This window comes from Solanum verrucosum, unplaced genomic scaffold (genome assembly GCF_900185275.1).
Source record: "Solanum verrucosum unplaced genomic scaffold, falcon-dt-bn FXZP01000060.1, whole genome shotgun sequence".
Taxonomy (NCBI): Eukaryota; Viridiplantae; Streptophyta; class Magnoliopsida; order Solanales; family Solanaceae; genus Solanum; species Solanum verrucosum.
This window is the reverse complement of record NW_026020129.1, coordinates 7,333,079-7,348,721: the sequence shown is the minus strand read 5'-3', so window position 1 is coordinate 7,348,721 and position 15,643 is coordinate 7,333,079. Positions and strand designations below refer to the sequence as shown.

Here is a 15,643-nt window from a genome sequence, read left to right as displayed (position 1 = left end):
TAGTGGTCCATAAGACTTTTTAAGGACAACGTGAACATATTTTTATTTAATTAATTATATATATCTTTAGTATACGTGAAAATTTTATTTAATTAATTATATATATATCTTTAGTATGACGTTTCACGTATCAGCTTGATTTTTAATTTCTTTATAGAATAAATGTTTTTTTTTTAGGGATAAGGATCTGAAAAATACCCCAACTTTGGTCGGATTTGTTGTTGCGATACTAAACTTTCATGAGGACCTATTACCACCCTAGACTATTTAATAGTGTATTTTAAACATATAGATTTGCCCACGTGGACATAAAAAATAATGCAAAATTATAAATAGTAATGTGTCCACGTGGGAACATATATACCTTTAAAATACACTATTAAATAGTTCAGGGGGTAAAAAATATGGTATTAAATACTCTACGGAGGTAATAGGTCCTTATGAAAGTTTAGTACTGCAACAGCAAATCCGGTCAAAGTTGGGGTATTTTTCAGACCTGTATCCCTTTTTTTTATAATGAATGGTTGAGATTCGAACAAGTACATGATTTATGTCTGTGTTTAAAGTATGTGAATACAATTTTATTTACTTAATTATATATGTTTTCGACAGTGATTTATACCTCTAATTTTTTTGATAGAGAAATCAAGAATTTTATTTCAAAAAATAAAAATTTATAATAATATCTATTTCCATCCTCCTCATTTACTTTGTGACCAAACAAGGAAATGACATTTATTGGTCCCTTTATAACATACTAATGACCATCTCATATGCACAAAATTGTACTAATTAAGTACCAAAGACAAAAAAACCTTCATTTTCCTTTTTGACTATATATGAGATTTTAACACTTTTTATATATATGACATGTCAAATAACTACATTGTACTATCTAGAACCTAAATTAGCATTGAAGTGGCTAGCATTATATTATCTTAATTAATAGCGTCATAATGACAATCCATTGCCATTTTTGCTTTCAATACTTTTTCTTTGTTCGTTTTTCTCATCACATCTTTTTACTTTTATATTTCTTAATTCTGTTACAAAAATCGCTTCTCCAATTGAGTTGAGGATCATCTATTAGAAACCATTATTCTACTTCGTAAAAATAGAAATAAAGCATACGTATATCATATTCTCTTTCCAGTTCTCACTTATAAAATTACATAAACTACGTTATTATTGTGATATAATAACCACCAACAAGAGAGCTACCATTCAATCTCAAATCAAGATAACAAATAATTAGTCTCTTTATGAAATAAAAAAAAAAAGATGGAGGATTATGATTTTTGATCATGTGCGTCTTCTGAAGCGAATTTAAGATTTTAATTTATAGATCGAAAACTCGAGTACCAACCACTAAATCCATTACATTATTTGTATTTTTACGTTCTCTTATATATAAAACCAATACTTTCAGTAATTCAAGTGAGTGTATACATATATAGTTACATCCATGTTTAGAGTATATTATTAGATTCGTCCCTAAGAGTAAGATTTTAATTATATATTTCATATTATAAGTACTATCTTCGTCCTTATCAAAGATGGAGTTGGAATTTGAAGCTTATGAGTTTTGAATTTTAATTTTTGTAAGTTACTAAGTTTTAAATTAATAATTTGTACATATTCAATGAATTTCTTACTAAAATTTCAAAGTTTGAATCAAAGTTACTGATTCACCGAAACACATAATCAACATACTATTTTTCTTAAGTTTCAGTCTACAGCATTTTAATGTGTTATTTTATTCACTTTGAGCTAGCTAGGTCCATGTGAAATTAATCACCATGGGACCTGCAATTTAATTTGGGAGAAAGATAACATAAAAGCATTCAGTTTTATCACCACCCCTTCATAAATTCATCTGAACAAACAAAACCCCACATAAATTCATAAACTGATTTGTCTTGTATTTTTAAATATTTGACTCTATATATATGTGTATATTTCACTGTTCAACTGGAGTTTATGTCTACATTTTGTAATAATGTTTTTTTTTAATTCCTATACGGTGTTTGATATCAATATTGAAATTAGAGTACTAAATTTAATCCCATATATTTTTGAGTGTAACACTAGCTTCTAACAATTTTTTTCTCATTTCTATGGACTCTAACCTAACAGCTGACCCGACCCTAAACTCGTAATTAAGAGTGGAGAAATCCCACCAAAACTTGTATTAGTGTCTAAAGTAATAGTATTGCAAAAGGTATTTAGAGAACGAGGCAATTCATAAGGTAAAATTAAAGTATTTTGATGAGATAAACTTTTAATAATCATGCATGAAACTGAAGCTATTTCTTTTCTTCATTGAATCAGAGTCAGAATTTATAATTTATACATATTTTTAATGAATTTTTAACACAAAATCGAAGTTTATAAAAACCAATGTTAAAACCAATATTATTATTTTTTATCATATTTATAACTATGATTGTGGCTCCGCCCTTCGTGTTGATGTTGTCTTTATTTTTCTGACCCACAATTTTAGGGTAGTAGATATATATTTTCGTGTTTACTTCAATGTTATCTAATTTTCCTTTCTAAAAAATAAGAAAATAAAAAATAATAAAAAATAGAGAAATGTCACCATTTTTTATTCCGTCGTTTTCTACTCCCTCCCTAATTACTTGTCCACTTTTCATTTTTAGTTGTCCCTAATTATTTGTTCATTTTGACAAATCAAGAAATGACAAAAGCTTTTTACCTATTATACCCTCAATTAATTATTTTGAAAAAGGTTGGACCTTTTGAAAATCTTAAGTTTTTAATTCATACACTTCATAATTAATAGGGGAAAAATGATAAACTCACTATATCAATAGTTATTTTCTTAATAGGTGTGTCAATTTTAAAATAAACAAGTAATTAGAAACAGAGGGACTATCTTTTACGATTTCACAATATCAAAAACAGCTTGAGTTGCAACGGAAAAACTACAACTGAAATTAATAAAACATTAAAAAAAAAAAAACGTGTCGTCCTATTTCATTGTGCACTGTTAGACATCAACTACCATAAATAAAGAATTTAGTGGCAATTACCGTATTATATTTATCGATAATAATAAATATGAGTAGTTAAAAATAAATATTTTTTATATAAATATTGTTAAAGGCCTTAGCAACTCTAAATGTAATGATATTAACTAAATTATCATTAAATATTTTTACGATAATAAATATTTATAAAGAAAAATCTATTCACACTGAATATGTTTTTGTTGTTGTGATCCTCTCAAGGAAAAGTACTAATAAAGAAATCATCAGTATCCTCTTTGGGGCCCTTTGTAGTACTCTAATTACAGTCAAAGTATTTTAAAAGAGAGCACTAGTTCATTAATTAGTCAAACGTCATTAGAGATCAATTCCATAATGATGATCATGATACTTTAGTTCCTCTGTCCTTGAGTTAGTTAATTAATTAGTTTCATAATCATAAGGCGGGAAAAAAAACTTGCACTTTAAAGATAGCTAAAGCGAGTTTCATAATTTCAAAAAAAATTATACACTGATTTAATTAAATCAGAACAAAAGAAATGATTTTAAAAAAAATAATCTGAAATTGTCTTTGCTAAAGCAAATACTTCGACAAAGACGTGTCTGCTTCAATTTGGAACTCTCTTTTATATAATAGGAGAATATAAGCTTACAGCAAGAGTTATACTAATTAATTTGAAATGTTCAATAGAAAAATTAATATATGTAACTTTTATTTCAAAATATTGTAAGAAATTATGATGTAAATGGTAAGAAAAATACATTATACTCTCTCTACACTTGGCCTAGATGTATTAAAAATAAAGCTTAATAATGCTATGGAAAATGTGAAATAATAATACTATTACTACATATTGTCAAAGGTAGGGATTTTTATTTATTTAAACACGATGCACGCAACAAAATATGATAATTTACTATTGAGTAGGTGATAAGCTATATAATCTAAGTATACATATAAATTAATTATAATCAATAATAAATTATATAAAAATATGTCATGTATTCATTAATTTAATTAGTGCATAAACCGTATTTGTAATTTTTGTTGGTCTAGACTCCTGAGTGTAGAGTAATTCGATATACTAAATTCTCGATTCTAGAAAAAAATTCAACCACAAAAAATTTATTGATCTAAAGTATGAACTAGCAAATAAAGGAACTCAAATAAAATGAATATAACATTATTCCTATTTAATGTATTTTATATTTAAGACACTTGTCATATTATCATTGATTTAACATAATATAAAGACTAATAAGTTTACCGACAAAAACAGTGCATGTCGTATGCTAATTAATCTCTTTTTGGCTTCGAAAAGTTGTTTGTATGAGAACTCTTTGAGTCTTGATAGTGACTTCTACTTATTTGGTCCATTTTTAATTTTTTTTATATTGATTAAATTTAAATTTGTCAATTGCAAAGCTTATTTCTAGATACATCGTTTTTATAACAAGAATTTTATCATTCTAAAAAATATATGAAATCTCTAATTAAAAATAATTTTTTATTATCCCACGATAATTGGTGTTGGTTATATCATTAATTTTTTAAATAATGATTTAAAATTGGTCCAAAACACACGTGTTAGTTTCCATCCCATGCAGAGACTTTGATAATGCAAAAGTCCAATTTTTTTTATTACTACTTCTTATAGTTTTATATGCTATAGTACATGTGCTTTAAATTGCTAGAGGTGATTTTTTTTTTACATATACTAACAAAAGAGAGCAAATATTTCATGCTAAAATTGTTTTTATCTTAAAAAAACAACATGTCATTTCTCATCCATTTTTAGAAAGAAACTAACAAATATAGTTGATAAAATTTAGTGCATCGTAACATGGCATGTGCATGGTGATGACTGATGAGGGGAGTCTAAAAATAAAAATCATCTAATTTCTCAAGTAGGTTTTAATTTTAGAAATTGTTGTTTAGATTTTTTTCATCGAAATAGGGAGATTATTGGTGAAGAAATAAGTGTTTTTGAATAATAATCTATAACGTTTTTATGCTTTTAAGTTGAAGCTGGAAAAAAAATAGCTCCTCCAAATAAGTGTTCTAAATTTTTTAATGATAACATTACACATATTATAAATATGTTTTTCAAATTAAAAATTAGCAGTAACTTCAGCTTTTGTATTTTGACTTGTAGAAATACTTTATAAAAATATTAGTCAACTGCAAATTACTACTATTAAAAATATATCTCAAATAAATTAGCTAAATTGCAAGTTGTTATTCTTCAAAATCACTTTTTCTATAAAAAATAATAATAGTACTCTTGATAAGAAAGTAATAATGCATATGACCAATATTATGAAATTACCCTGGATTGTTGTTGAAGATTTAAAAATAAGATAGAAGAGACTTTTATGATGTTATGTTTAAAATTCAATTATAAAGAATTGTATTTGTCTATATATATATATATAATATTTTTTATTTATCTCCTTTTAATTTTTTTCACAATATTTCCATTTTGTCATTTTTCTAGCCTAACTTGGTCATTCATTTATTAAATTAAAATAAAAAATAGAAGTTGAGTTGCCCATTCCAACAAATATTAAACGCCGTTAAGCATTCACCTTCATTTATGAACCTTTCTTCGTAAACACCCTATTTCTCTGTCAATTACCCTTTTAATTTACTCGTTTTGTTCCTCTTTAGTTGTCATGTTGCGTTTTATAAAAAATAAATTAAATTATCTTAATTCAATAGAGAAAAGTATTAAAAACACCTTTAAATTAGGTATCTAAAAACTCTTTTTAGAATAAAATAAAATAAGTTAGGTAAATAAATATTTTAAGACAGTAAACTAATAGTTTGCGCTTGAATATTTAGAATAAAATAAAGTAAGTAATATTTAAATAAATAATGTAATCAAATTGTTGGAATAGTTACTACACTGATTATTCTTCATATTTCTCATGTATTTTTTTTCTTGGGAAAATAAAAAAAATACTACAAGAGTGATTTTACACTCCACCCATTTGAACAGCTCTACAGATTTGTGTAGAAATTAGAAAACCCCACTCTACAGTGAAAACTCAATTTGGGTTTCTTGAGAAAAAGCTGCAGAGAAAGAGAAGAGTGAATGTAATTTCAGTTTACACCATTTTTATGTGATTTTTTTCAAGATTTTCTTGAAAAATTACGGTTGTGGGGTTTGATGGTAATGGTAATATGAGCAAAAAGGGTGTTATCAGAAGATCGAAAGCTAATGGGTTTGGCCAAACTGTGGAAATATAGTGGTGGGTTGTTGTCTAATCTGGCTGCGGTGGTGCATCATCAGCATAAGCAGCATTTTGTGTTTTCTTGTTTCCAGTCGCCGTCGTATGGGGCGTCGCCGTCGCCGTCGCAGTCGCGGAGGCCGATCTCATGGACATGTATTTGTGGATTTATGTTGTTTGCTTTGGGGTTGATTTCACTCTTTACTGGGCATGTGGCATCTAATGTTGAATGGTACTCTCAGCGAATCGTTAAAAGGAATTGGTTCTATAAAATGGTAATGTAACCAAAAAGTTAAATTTACCCTTATGTTGTGACCCTTTTTTTTCTTTGGATAATCGTGGTGTCCAGCTCAGCTTTCGCGCAGCTCGACTAATTTCACGGATGCTTGTCACATTCCACCAGCTTAGTATTAGCTACAATTGATATTTGATAATGTGGTCTTCAATTTTTTTTAATAATCATGTTGTTCGCTTTCGCGCACCTTAGCCTAATTCTACGGGATAAGTGCCATCTCCCACCAGCTAAATTAGTATTAGCTACAATTGATATTTGATAATGTGGTCTTCAATTTTTTAAAATCTTTTTGGCCTTTACTCACATATATAGCTAGAATGTGGAGAACCAGTGGTTATGTTTGGCCTCTTTCTGTATATTTGTTAGTGTTCTTTTTAAGGTGAGGTAGGAGTTCTTGTCTTTTTATTAGGGACTTTGTACAAGTTGGCCTACTATATCTTGGAAATTTCATGCAGAATCATTGAAGAATATAACATAATGGAAACAAAAAGATTGCTTAGGTGACGCCTACAAGCATTGTATATCGGTAGAAACTTAGGGAAATTACTTGTATGAGAACACTCCTAATTGCCTTTTTTTTCCTCCAAAGAACCTCTTTTTTGTCTTAAAAGTTAAATTATTGAGTATTGGAACAGTGCAGGGGCTGCTCTAATAAATTGGTGGCCTAAAGCCAAATCCAAATGGATGCCTTAAATTCGAATATATATTTTTTATGAAGTTTATTATAGTCAATTATTTAATCTTTCTTGAGACATAGTATTCATAATTTGTCGAACTTCTATTACTTCTTTACTCTTTTATGAAATGTTTTTATCTTCTACAAGTAATACTCGATATTTTTTAAAAAAAATACTTATAACCTATTATTTTTTTAAAAAAATGAGGCCCCTCAAATTTTGGGGCCTAAGGCAATCACTTTTTTTTCAAAGCTGTAGAGCCGCCCCTGGAACAGAGTGGTCAGATTTTACAGAATGCATATTGACTATTGAGGATTCATATAGCCATTCTCATTAGTATGGGGTTGAGGAATTGTAGTTGTAGTAGAAGCATTAAGAAAGGGCATGTCTTCATGTGGAAATGACAAAATGCTGGAGTTGTTATGCCGATGCTGTTATCTGACCCAAAAGTTAATTGGAAAAGCAAATGTTTGTGGCTACGACACTAACATGCATGGCAGTGAAAACTATGTTTTTGCATTGTGTGTCCTGGTGTATTTAAGCATCACATTTTTGTTGTATGATATTTTCCAGGATGGAAGTCATCGTGCATCAATTGACATTTGGAAATCAAGGTATTCAAGTTTTTACTACGGATGCAGTGAGAGAGGCCCTCATTTTACTGAGAGAGGTCCTCATTTTTCTTGTAAGTTTATTAGTGCTTTACATGGTGTCTTTGGAATACTGTTTCAATTACTTCCTTTTGTTATTGGCTTGAGTTAGTTTGTTGGTTTAAACATGAACCTGATTTGACACTGTAATTTTGATGGCTTTGGCATCTTAAATTTATGAAGATCTAGTAGTTACATTTACACCTTTCATTATGATTTCAACTGAAAGATAATAACATTAGTGCTAGTTAACTATAGCAGTATATTACATTATCTAGTTCAAGCAAGAGATGATTATCCCCTGCCTGATTTGTGTTCTTTCGTTCTATTATTCAGTTTGGCAAGGAAGTTAAAGAGAGAGAATTAACTTGTCACATCCTACTTTCTAAGGATTGGGGAGCTGAGTGCCGTACTCTTTTTACTGTTCCCCCTCTCAACTCGAATAGCCCATGACCCATCAACCCTTACCTTTATTCCCCTAACTTCATTGTTCTCAGCTTTACCAAGCATAAGGTTACTTTGAACTCTAGGTGAGCTGGTGGCACTACTATCAATGTCTTTCCCGGTGCTTGTCTTGTCACTTGTTTGATTACTTGGTTTGCCATATGATATAGAGAATGTATTCCAAAGTCCAGAACTTTTAATGCCTAAATTAAAATTGTAAGACATGTAACTAACTCATCAGCTACTTGACCCAAATCTGTTATAAACTTTTAGTCATCTTAAATCTTAAGTACCCTATAGGTAAATCTGAAGTTTATGAAATCAAGCTCATGGACAGAAAGGAATTCAAGGACCTTTTGATCTTAAATTAGACTCAAAACAAAGATGTATGTTTTTGTTTTTATTATGATGCTACATGAATGATATAAATGGTGTTGCAGCCATGCTAGACTTAATTTTTACATTTAACTACACATAATCTTGCTACACCTTGCTTGCAATTCTCTCCCAGAATTCTCTTCTTGCTGGATATTACTATTAAAACTATCCATTACTTATTTTAAAAAGAAAGAAAAAAAGCTTACCTGTCAGGAGACTTAGGCTTTTCAAAACCTTTTATGGGCATCTTTGTGATTAGCTGTGATAATTTCTTCTTGAAGGCTTTGTTTGTGTCCTCTATCATGCAATGGCACACTTCTGTTTTCCATATTTTCCATTGTTACTCTTTACTTATAGTGAAAATAACCATCTTCTATAATGTTACCAAAATGAAATGTAGCTGCTGTGCGTGAGCGATTTTCCAACGGATATTTGCTTATTGCAACTAGTGGAGGTCTCAACCAACAAAGAACTGGTGTAAGTATATTTTACTTGGTTTTTGTTTGTTTGTGTAATGATGGCGATGTTTGGGCCAGCTAGTGGCACCTTAATTATTCCATGAGGCACCTGCTACCTCCCACCAAGCGCTGGTACCGGCTAACTCTGCCCACCAAGGCTTTGGCAGAGGGACCTAGTATATTTTACTTGACTTTCTCTAAAAAAAATTGATTTTACATTTATTGATTCTCTTATTTTTGGGGGTTTTGTGATATTTCTGTTTTGCTCTTTTACTTCCATGTCACAATCATCTAAATTTTGAAATATATCTCTTGCTTATCAGATAACTGATGCTGTAGTTGTTGCACGGATTCTCAATGCCACTTTAGTTGTACCTGAATTGGATCATCATTCATTTTGGAAGGACGAAAGGTTTGTCTGCTTCTTTTAGTTTATTGGAGGAGCATGTGCATTTCTTACCTTCAAGGTAGATCACAATATCTTAAGCAAGTTTGTGATTTTTTCTTACTGAGACAGTTTGTTTACTTGCAGTGATTTTTCCAACATTTTTGATGTTGGTTGGTTCATCTCTTACCTTGCAAAGGATGTCACAATTGTTAAAAGAGTTCCAGAGAAGGTCATGATGTCAATGGAAAAACCCCCATATACCATGCGAGTTCCTAGAAAATCGGAGCCTGAATATTACTTGGAGCAAGTTTTGCCCATACTCTTAAGAAGACGGGTAAGTGATCTTTGGTGCTGAACAACACTTCATATCTGTGAAACACCTAAGCTAGCTGCTATATTTCTTGTCAGAGCTGATGATTCCAAGAAATAGTATTGCACTTTAGGAAATGGCGTGTCATTTGCTGCCTGACCTCCTATTCAGTGAGCTCTATGTAGACCTGCAAGAGCAAAAGATGTACTTTGATTAGGGATTAAATCTCTCTGCTCTCCTAATATTAGCTTAGCCCATTGCTGACCTAACCAGTCTCAGTTTCAGACATGGCTTGAACTTGTTTCTAAGCTAGTTAGTTCTTTTGCCAAAATATGCCATTTTTGCTCTTCTTTTTGGGCCTAGCCGTATAATAGCATGTTTGGAATTTATAAAAGATAATGACATGGTCAGGCAATTCATCATCTTTTTTTCCCATAAAGCTCTTTTCAGCATTGTTAAGGCTTTTGTTGTGGTCATTAGTTAACATGATCATGACATTTGTTGTAGGTCTCTGTCTATAACTGTGTGCTTGAAAGGACAATAATTCCTATTTCTCGGCAAATGGGGAAGTGGAAAAGTAATAGACTTAGCTATTATACTTTCCATTTCATTTCAAAAGTAACACTATGCTTTATCTCAGTCCAGAGATATTTTTAGCAGTCAATCAATTATCTCTGAGAGAGCTAGTCATGTCTATTTTTTTATTTTAATTTTTTGGAGATGGATGTCATATCTATTTATGCTTTTCTAAGAAGTATCATTCTTGGAAGGCAGTTTACCTAGCCAATTAGGAAGCAAACTAGGTGACACTATCTCTTAACGTGTTCTTTAAATTGAACTTTCCCTGTTTGTCTTGTTCATCAACATCACAGTTCACCTACGCTGATCAAGTCTTATTAAAGTAAAACAGGATTCCAGGAAGTGCATGACTATGTTAACATTTTGTTAATGTTTGGGCTCCGAATTGCATGCAGGTTCTTCAGTTGACAAAGTTTGACTATCGACTTGCTAGTGACCTTGATGAAGAGCTACAAAAATTGCGTTGCCGTGTGAATTATCATGCCTTGAGATTCACAAAACCCATAAGGAATCTTGGTCAGAAACTTGTATTCCGTATGCGAAAGATGGAAAAACGTTTCATTGCAGTTCACTTGAGGTTAGTTTGACTTGGTGCATGCCTTCTGATACTCTTAGCTTAATTTTTCACTAAGCAATTTAAGTAAGCGATGTTTTAGTGAAAATAAAACTTAGAACTGAAGTTGCAACTGTCTAGGCCTTTTGAGTTTGACGTGATCATCTTTTTCATGTGTGTGTTTAATTTTTAATGGAGCTATTCGCGCGCACTTCAGTTTAAGTTTGTTGTACTGTAAGGAGGGATCTTGTCTTCAATTCAGGGGTTGGGAGTTCTCTCTCTGCGGCATGATAATGAAGATAACAAAAGGGGAAAAAAGAAAGTGAATTCAAATTGGCTGTAAATCCATGTTCCCTCAATAAGAAGGGACCGTAGTTGACCTTCTTTCTTGGTTGTACTTGAGTGTGTGAATTCACTAATTGCTTAGAAATTGGAAAGCTCGGAGTGTTTCTTGGACTCACCTCCGAGGTTTTTTGGGGCTGGCTGTGGGTCAGGATGCCCACGAGTTTATTACTACTTTGCCAGGAGTTGTGGCATAAATTTTCAACTTAGACTTGAGAAACTTTACATCTTACTGATGCCATTTGATACTTATCTTCCTTAGCCAATACAGACCAACCCCTTCAACTTTATGATTTTTACTGGCTATTCATATGTGTTGTGCTTAATTATGTGCTGTAGGTTTGAACCTGATATGTTGGCATTCTCTGGCTGCTACTATGGTGGGGGCGACAAGGAAAGATATGAACTGGGTGAGATAAGAAAACGATGGGCTACTTTACCTGTAAGATCTCAATCACTGAAGAATTATGCCTCTATTAATTACACGCAAATTTAGGTGATATCACTTCTGCACTATTAGGTGTCTATTGCATATGCACATTATGCTGTCTATCTAGGATTTTTAGAGCTGCAATTCTATTGCCAAGCTTGTGAACTCAATACTTCCTTGCACTGTCAATTCTTCTTAAGCACCGTCACTGCTTGGGTTAGTATTCTGAAATGCTATTTTCTGTGGAGGTTAGCCTGAATAGATAAAGTGTAATATCTAGGGAAGCAATGATCAATTGAGTTTCAATGTTTTTAAAAAAAATAATTAAATGTAATGAAAATTTCATCAAGGAATAACATACAGTGAGAGCAGTGGAAAGGTAATACAACCCCAACAATATGCATCTTACTACACAAGCTACATGTGAAAACAATTAAGGAAGTTAACCATCCTGTCTGCTTGTACATTTTCAATTTTACACCAAAATCCTAAGAGAGCTAAACGTCTATGTTTTAATCTTCAAATCATTTCCTTTTTGCCTTCAGAGTATTTGATTTCTCTCACTTGACACAGGCCACCATGGCACCATTTATGCCTTAAAAGTATCTTTTATTTACTCCTGCACAAATCCACCATATAGCCGTTACAATTTTTTTATCGTCTTCTTCCATTCCAACAAAGTAGCAGGTCTTCAGGAGATTCTGGTATCTGCCATTTAACTACAATCATATTCAAAAACATGTGCCAAATTTGATTTGTGATTCTGCAGTGGATTTAGGAGTGTTTCACGACTTCATAATCTTCTTCTCACAGTACACATCTGTTGCAAATAGTCATAGCTCTTCTTTGTAGACTGTGTTGGGTCAAGCAGTCTCTCTAGCCACTAGCCATGAGAAGCGCTCTACTTTGTTAAGGTGCTTTGTTTCTCCATGTCAATTTCCACAGCCATACTTGTTCTTGTTGTCTACTTTGAGACAACTTCATATGCAAACTTAACTGAGAATAAGCCATCCATACGTTCTTTCCATACTATCTTATCTGGTAGTAAGTAGTAATTACTGTCTATGAAAGTTATCTATCATCTGCAGAGTTGCAACAAATTCTTCACTATTGCATTTTAAAACTAATATCCACCGCAGTTAAAACAAAAAAACAAAAAGACTAATGTCCACCACAAGAAGTAAGTAATAATTTGAGGCAATGTTGTTAAAATTGGGTCTTCAGTAAAAACTTTACATCATATCCTCTTCAGAAACTATAAGTGCTTTTCAGCCTGATACCACCCCATCCCAAATTTGGATGATACTAAAGCAGAAAATCCTAAATGGATTTCTGTACATTTTGTTGGTTCAGGAGTTGAGCCCTGATGAAGAACGAACACGAGGGAAATGCCCACTAACACCTCATGAAGTTGGGCTTATGCTGCGGGCTCTTGGCTTCAATAATGACACGTATCTTTATGTTGCATCTGGTGAAATATATGGTGGAGAGAAAACTCTGCAGCCTCTAAGAGAGCTTTTCCCAAATTTTTATACTAAAGAGATTCTTGCTGGTGAAGAACTCCAACCCTTTCTCCCTTACTCTTCGCGGCTTGCTGCAATTGATTACATTGTATGTGATGAAAGTGATGTCTTTGCTACTAACAATAACGGGAACATGGCAAAGATCCTTGCTGGTAGAAGGTAAGGATTACTAACTGCCCTTTTTAGTGATTTTACACTTCTTACTTCTATGAATGCTGCAAGTCTATAAAATGGAAGTGGCTCTGTCTTCTCCTGGGAAACCACACCCTTTTTTATAACACTGCCAAAATTGGTCATGTATTGGTATTTTCTTTAGATTTTTATACATATGCCAAAGTGGATTCGAATGGATTCCCATGTACTGATAATTCTTGCAGGACTTCATAGGTTTAAAAGAGAACTGCAATTTAGAACTATCATACACACATTGCTTTCAACAATTTTGGTTCCTAGTCTATCATGTTTCACTCTTTTGGATACTCATTGTTTTGTTCTTCACACTGAAGGAGGTACATGGGGCACAAGAGGACGATCAGACCAAATGCAAAAAGGCTCAGTGCGTTGTTCATGGCAAGGGATAAGATGGATTGGGCCACATTCTCTAGAAAAGTCAAATCATGCCAAAGAGGCTTCTTGGGAGAACCTGAGGAAAATAGACCAGGCCGTGGAGATTTCCATGAATTTCCGTCAACATGTATCTGTAAGAAACCATTCAATTTGTCTAACTTCACTAGCAAAGAGAACAAATATCAGATTTCAAGAAGGAATCCAACTGTCTCGGAGTCGAGATATAGGTACCTATCCAATAGCAGTAACCTGGAACAAAGGAGCTCTCAGAAATTCAGTGAAGGGAGCTTAAGAGACAGGCATGGGTCTTTAATAGATGAGATTGACCCTGATAACCCTTTATCCGACTAAAATAAATACCATAAGTAGGTTAGAAGCTTAGCGAGCATTGTTATAGTTATCTTGTCCTCTCCAACATGCTGTCATTTTCACTTGCTACGACTTCAGAAAGCTGAAGTTTCAGTGCTAGGTAGGTGTTCAGTGCTCAATATTTCCAGTCTTGCTGCTTTGTACAGCAAATCTGTAACTTCCTCTGATCTTGCAATTGTCCATATATGTTCTGTAAGATAGAACTGTAGGGAGAGTGAAACCTTGTATTGCCTGCTCGAAGATATATCAATCATTATGTTCGTTTATTTTACGTATATCCAATCATCTGCAATTGAAGTAGTTTAGTTTTATCAAAAGCATAGTTGAGGCTAGTTTAGCTTGTTCAAAGAAGACTTGAATACCACAGGACTTCCACATATTCTGCCTTGCACTTTTTTTTCATTTTTTTTCCTTCAGATTGAAAAGAAGTTTGTCCTTCAAACTCATAAATGAATTATTCTTAGCCTATCAGCACCACTTCAAAGTTCAAACCACAGAATGCATATAATAGCCTTTAAAGTCTTGGGGTTGACAGAAAATCTATTATCCACCAATGGAGGATTTTCTAATGAAGACAATCGTTAAATTGTTTAATGATCTTGCTGAATAACTTTTGAAAAGAATTTCAAGTTGATTCAAATTATACTAGCAGTTTTATCGCTTAATTATATTTGTTTTATCAAACAATTAATTTTGTATTTCCGGTAAAAAAAAATTCTTTCCAAAACAAAAGCCTTGAATCTCATTGTGAAGTAACTTGACTACAAATACCGAAGTGGCAAAAGATTGATTCTTGTCTATACAAGGTTGTTTGGTTGGAAACAAGTTATTCCACCATGCAAATGGAATAACATCATAAAAATGGTGGAATGAACTATTCAAGGACTACCTAATATCTCTAACTTATCATGAAATTCTTATACCTCACCGCAAATGACTCTCCTTAGTGTTCAAATGCACACTACAAAAGTCAGAATGGTAACTTTAGGCCCAAAGGATTAATAATTGGGCAGTCTAATTATTGAAAAATTGGTGTTAAGATATACTACACTGTTATCAGATTTAGAGTCTTGTTACTTTTGACTAATCAGCCACTCTACATTTTCTGGGCTAGGCTCTCAGTGGGTTCTAATCTAAGAAAGCCGCAACATCCTAAATCAATCCAAAAAACATTGATCCAAAATAAGTAAACAAAGATGATCATCTATAAACCATTCACTTAGTTACCACAGAAATTAACATTTGCGTAAGTTTTGGTCTTTGTAAATTATAGAACAACATAGCATGTTTCATCTTAAGAGTAACGACATCAGTGCTAAAAATGAAACAAATTTGTTTCGAGGGCATTCTCCAATCACAAAACAAAAAGATGGCATGCTAGTCTTTAAGGTAAACATCAATCTGGAAAACTTGTTGAGTGAGAAGGCTGCAAATA

The 15,643-nt window shown here is 32.3% G+C and overlaps 1 protein-coding gene across 2 annotated transcripts; it reads left to right on the top strand.

The window, feature by feature from the left end:
* Nucleotides 1–6,096: 6,096 nt before the first annotated feature.
* LOC125826630 (O-fucosyltransferase 29-like) lies at nucleotides 6,097–14,456 on the top strand. 2 transcript variants are annotated; one of them, XM_049505984.1, is made up of 9 exons: nucleotides 6,097–6,520; nucleotides 7,791–7,902; nucleotides 9,090–9,166; nucleotides 9,471–9,559; nucleotides 9,680–9,869; nucleotides 10,820–11,001; nucleotides 11,659–11,761; nucleotides 13,103–13,431; nucleotides 13,779–14,456. In XM_049505984.1, the coding sequence occupies exons 1-9, from the start codon at nucleotides 6,236–6,238 to the stop codon at nucleotides 14,188–14,190; spliced, it is 1,779 nt and encodes a 592-aa protein (XP_049361941.1). In that variant the 5' UTR covers nucleotides 6,097–6,235; the 3' UTR covers nucleotides 14,191–14,456. The 2 variants fall into 2 exon arrangements, with proteins under 2 accessions (XP_049361941.1, XP_049361942.1); XM_049505985.1 differs by having other exon boundaries at nucleotides 6,241–6,520; nucleotides 7,791–7,831.
* The last annotated feature ends 1,187 nt before the right edge of the window (nucleotides 14,457–15,643 follow it).

Coding starts and splice junctions, on each gene's coding strand:
- LOC125826630 (XM_049505984.1), top strand. CDS start 6,236: ATGGGTTTGGCCAAACTGTGGAAATATAGTGGTGGGTTGTTGTCTAAT. Junction 11,002..11,658: donor TTCATTGCAGTTCACTTGAG/GTTAGTTTGACT, acceptor TATGTGCTGTAG/GTTTGAACCTGATATGTTGG. Junction 13,432..13,778: donor AAGATCCTTGCTGGTAGAAG/GTAAGGATTACT, acceptor TTCACACTGAAG/GAGGTACATGGGGCACAAGA.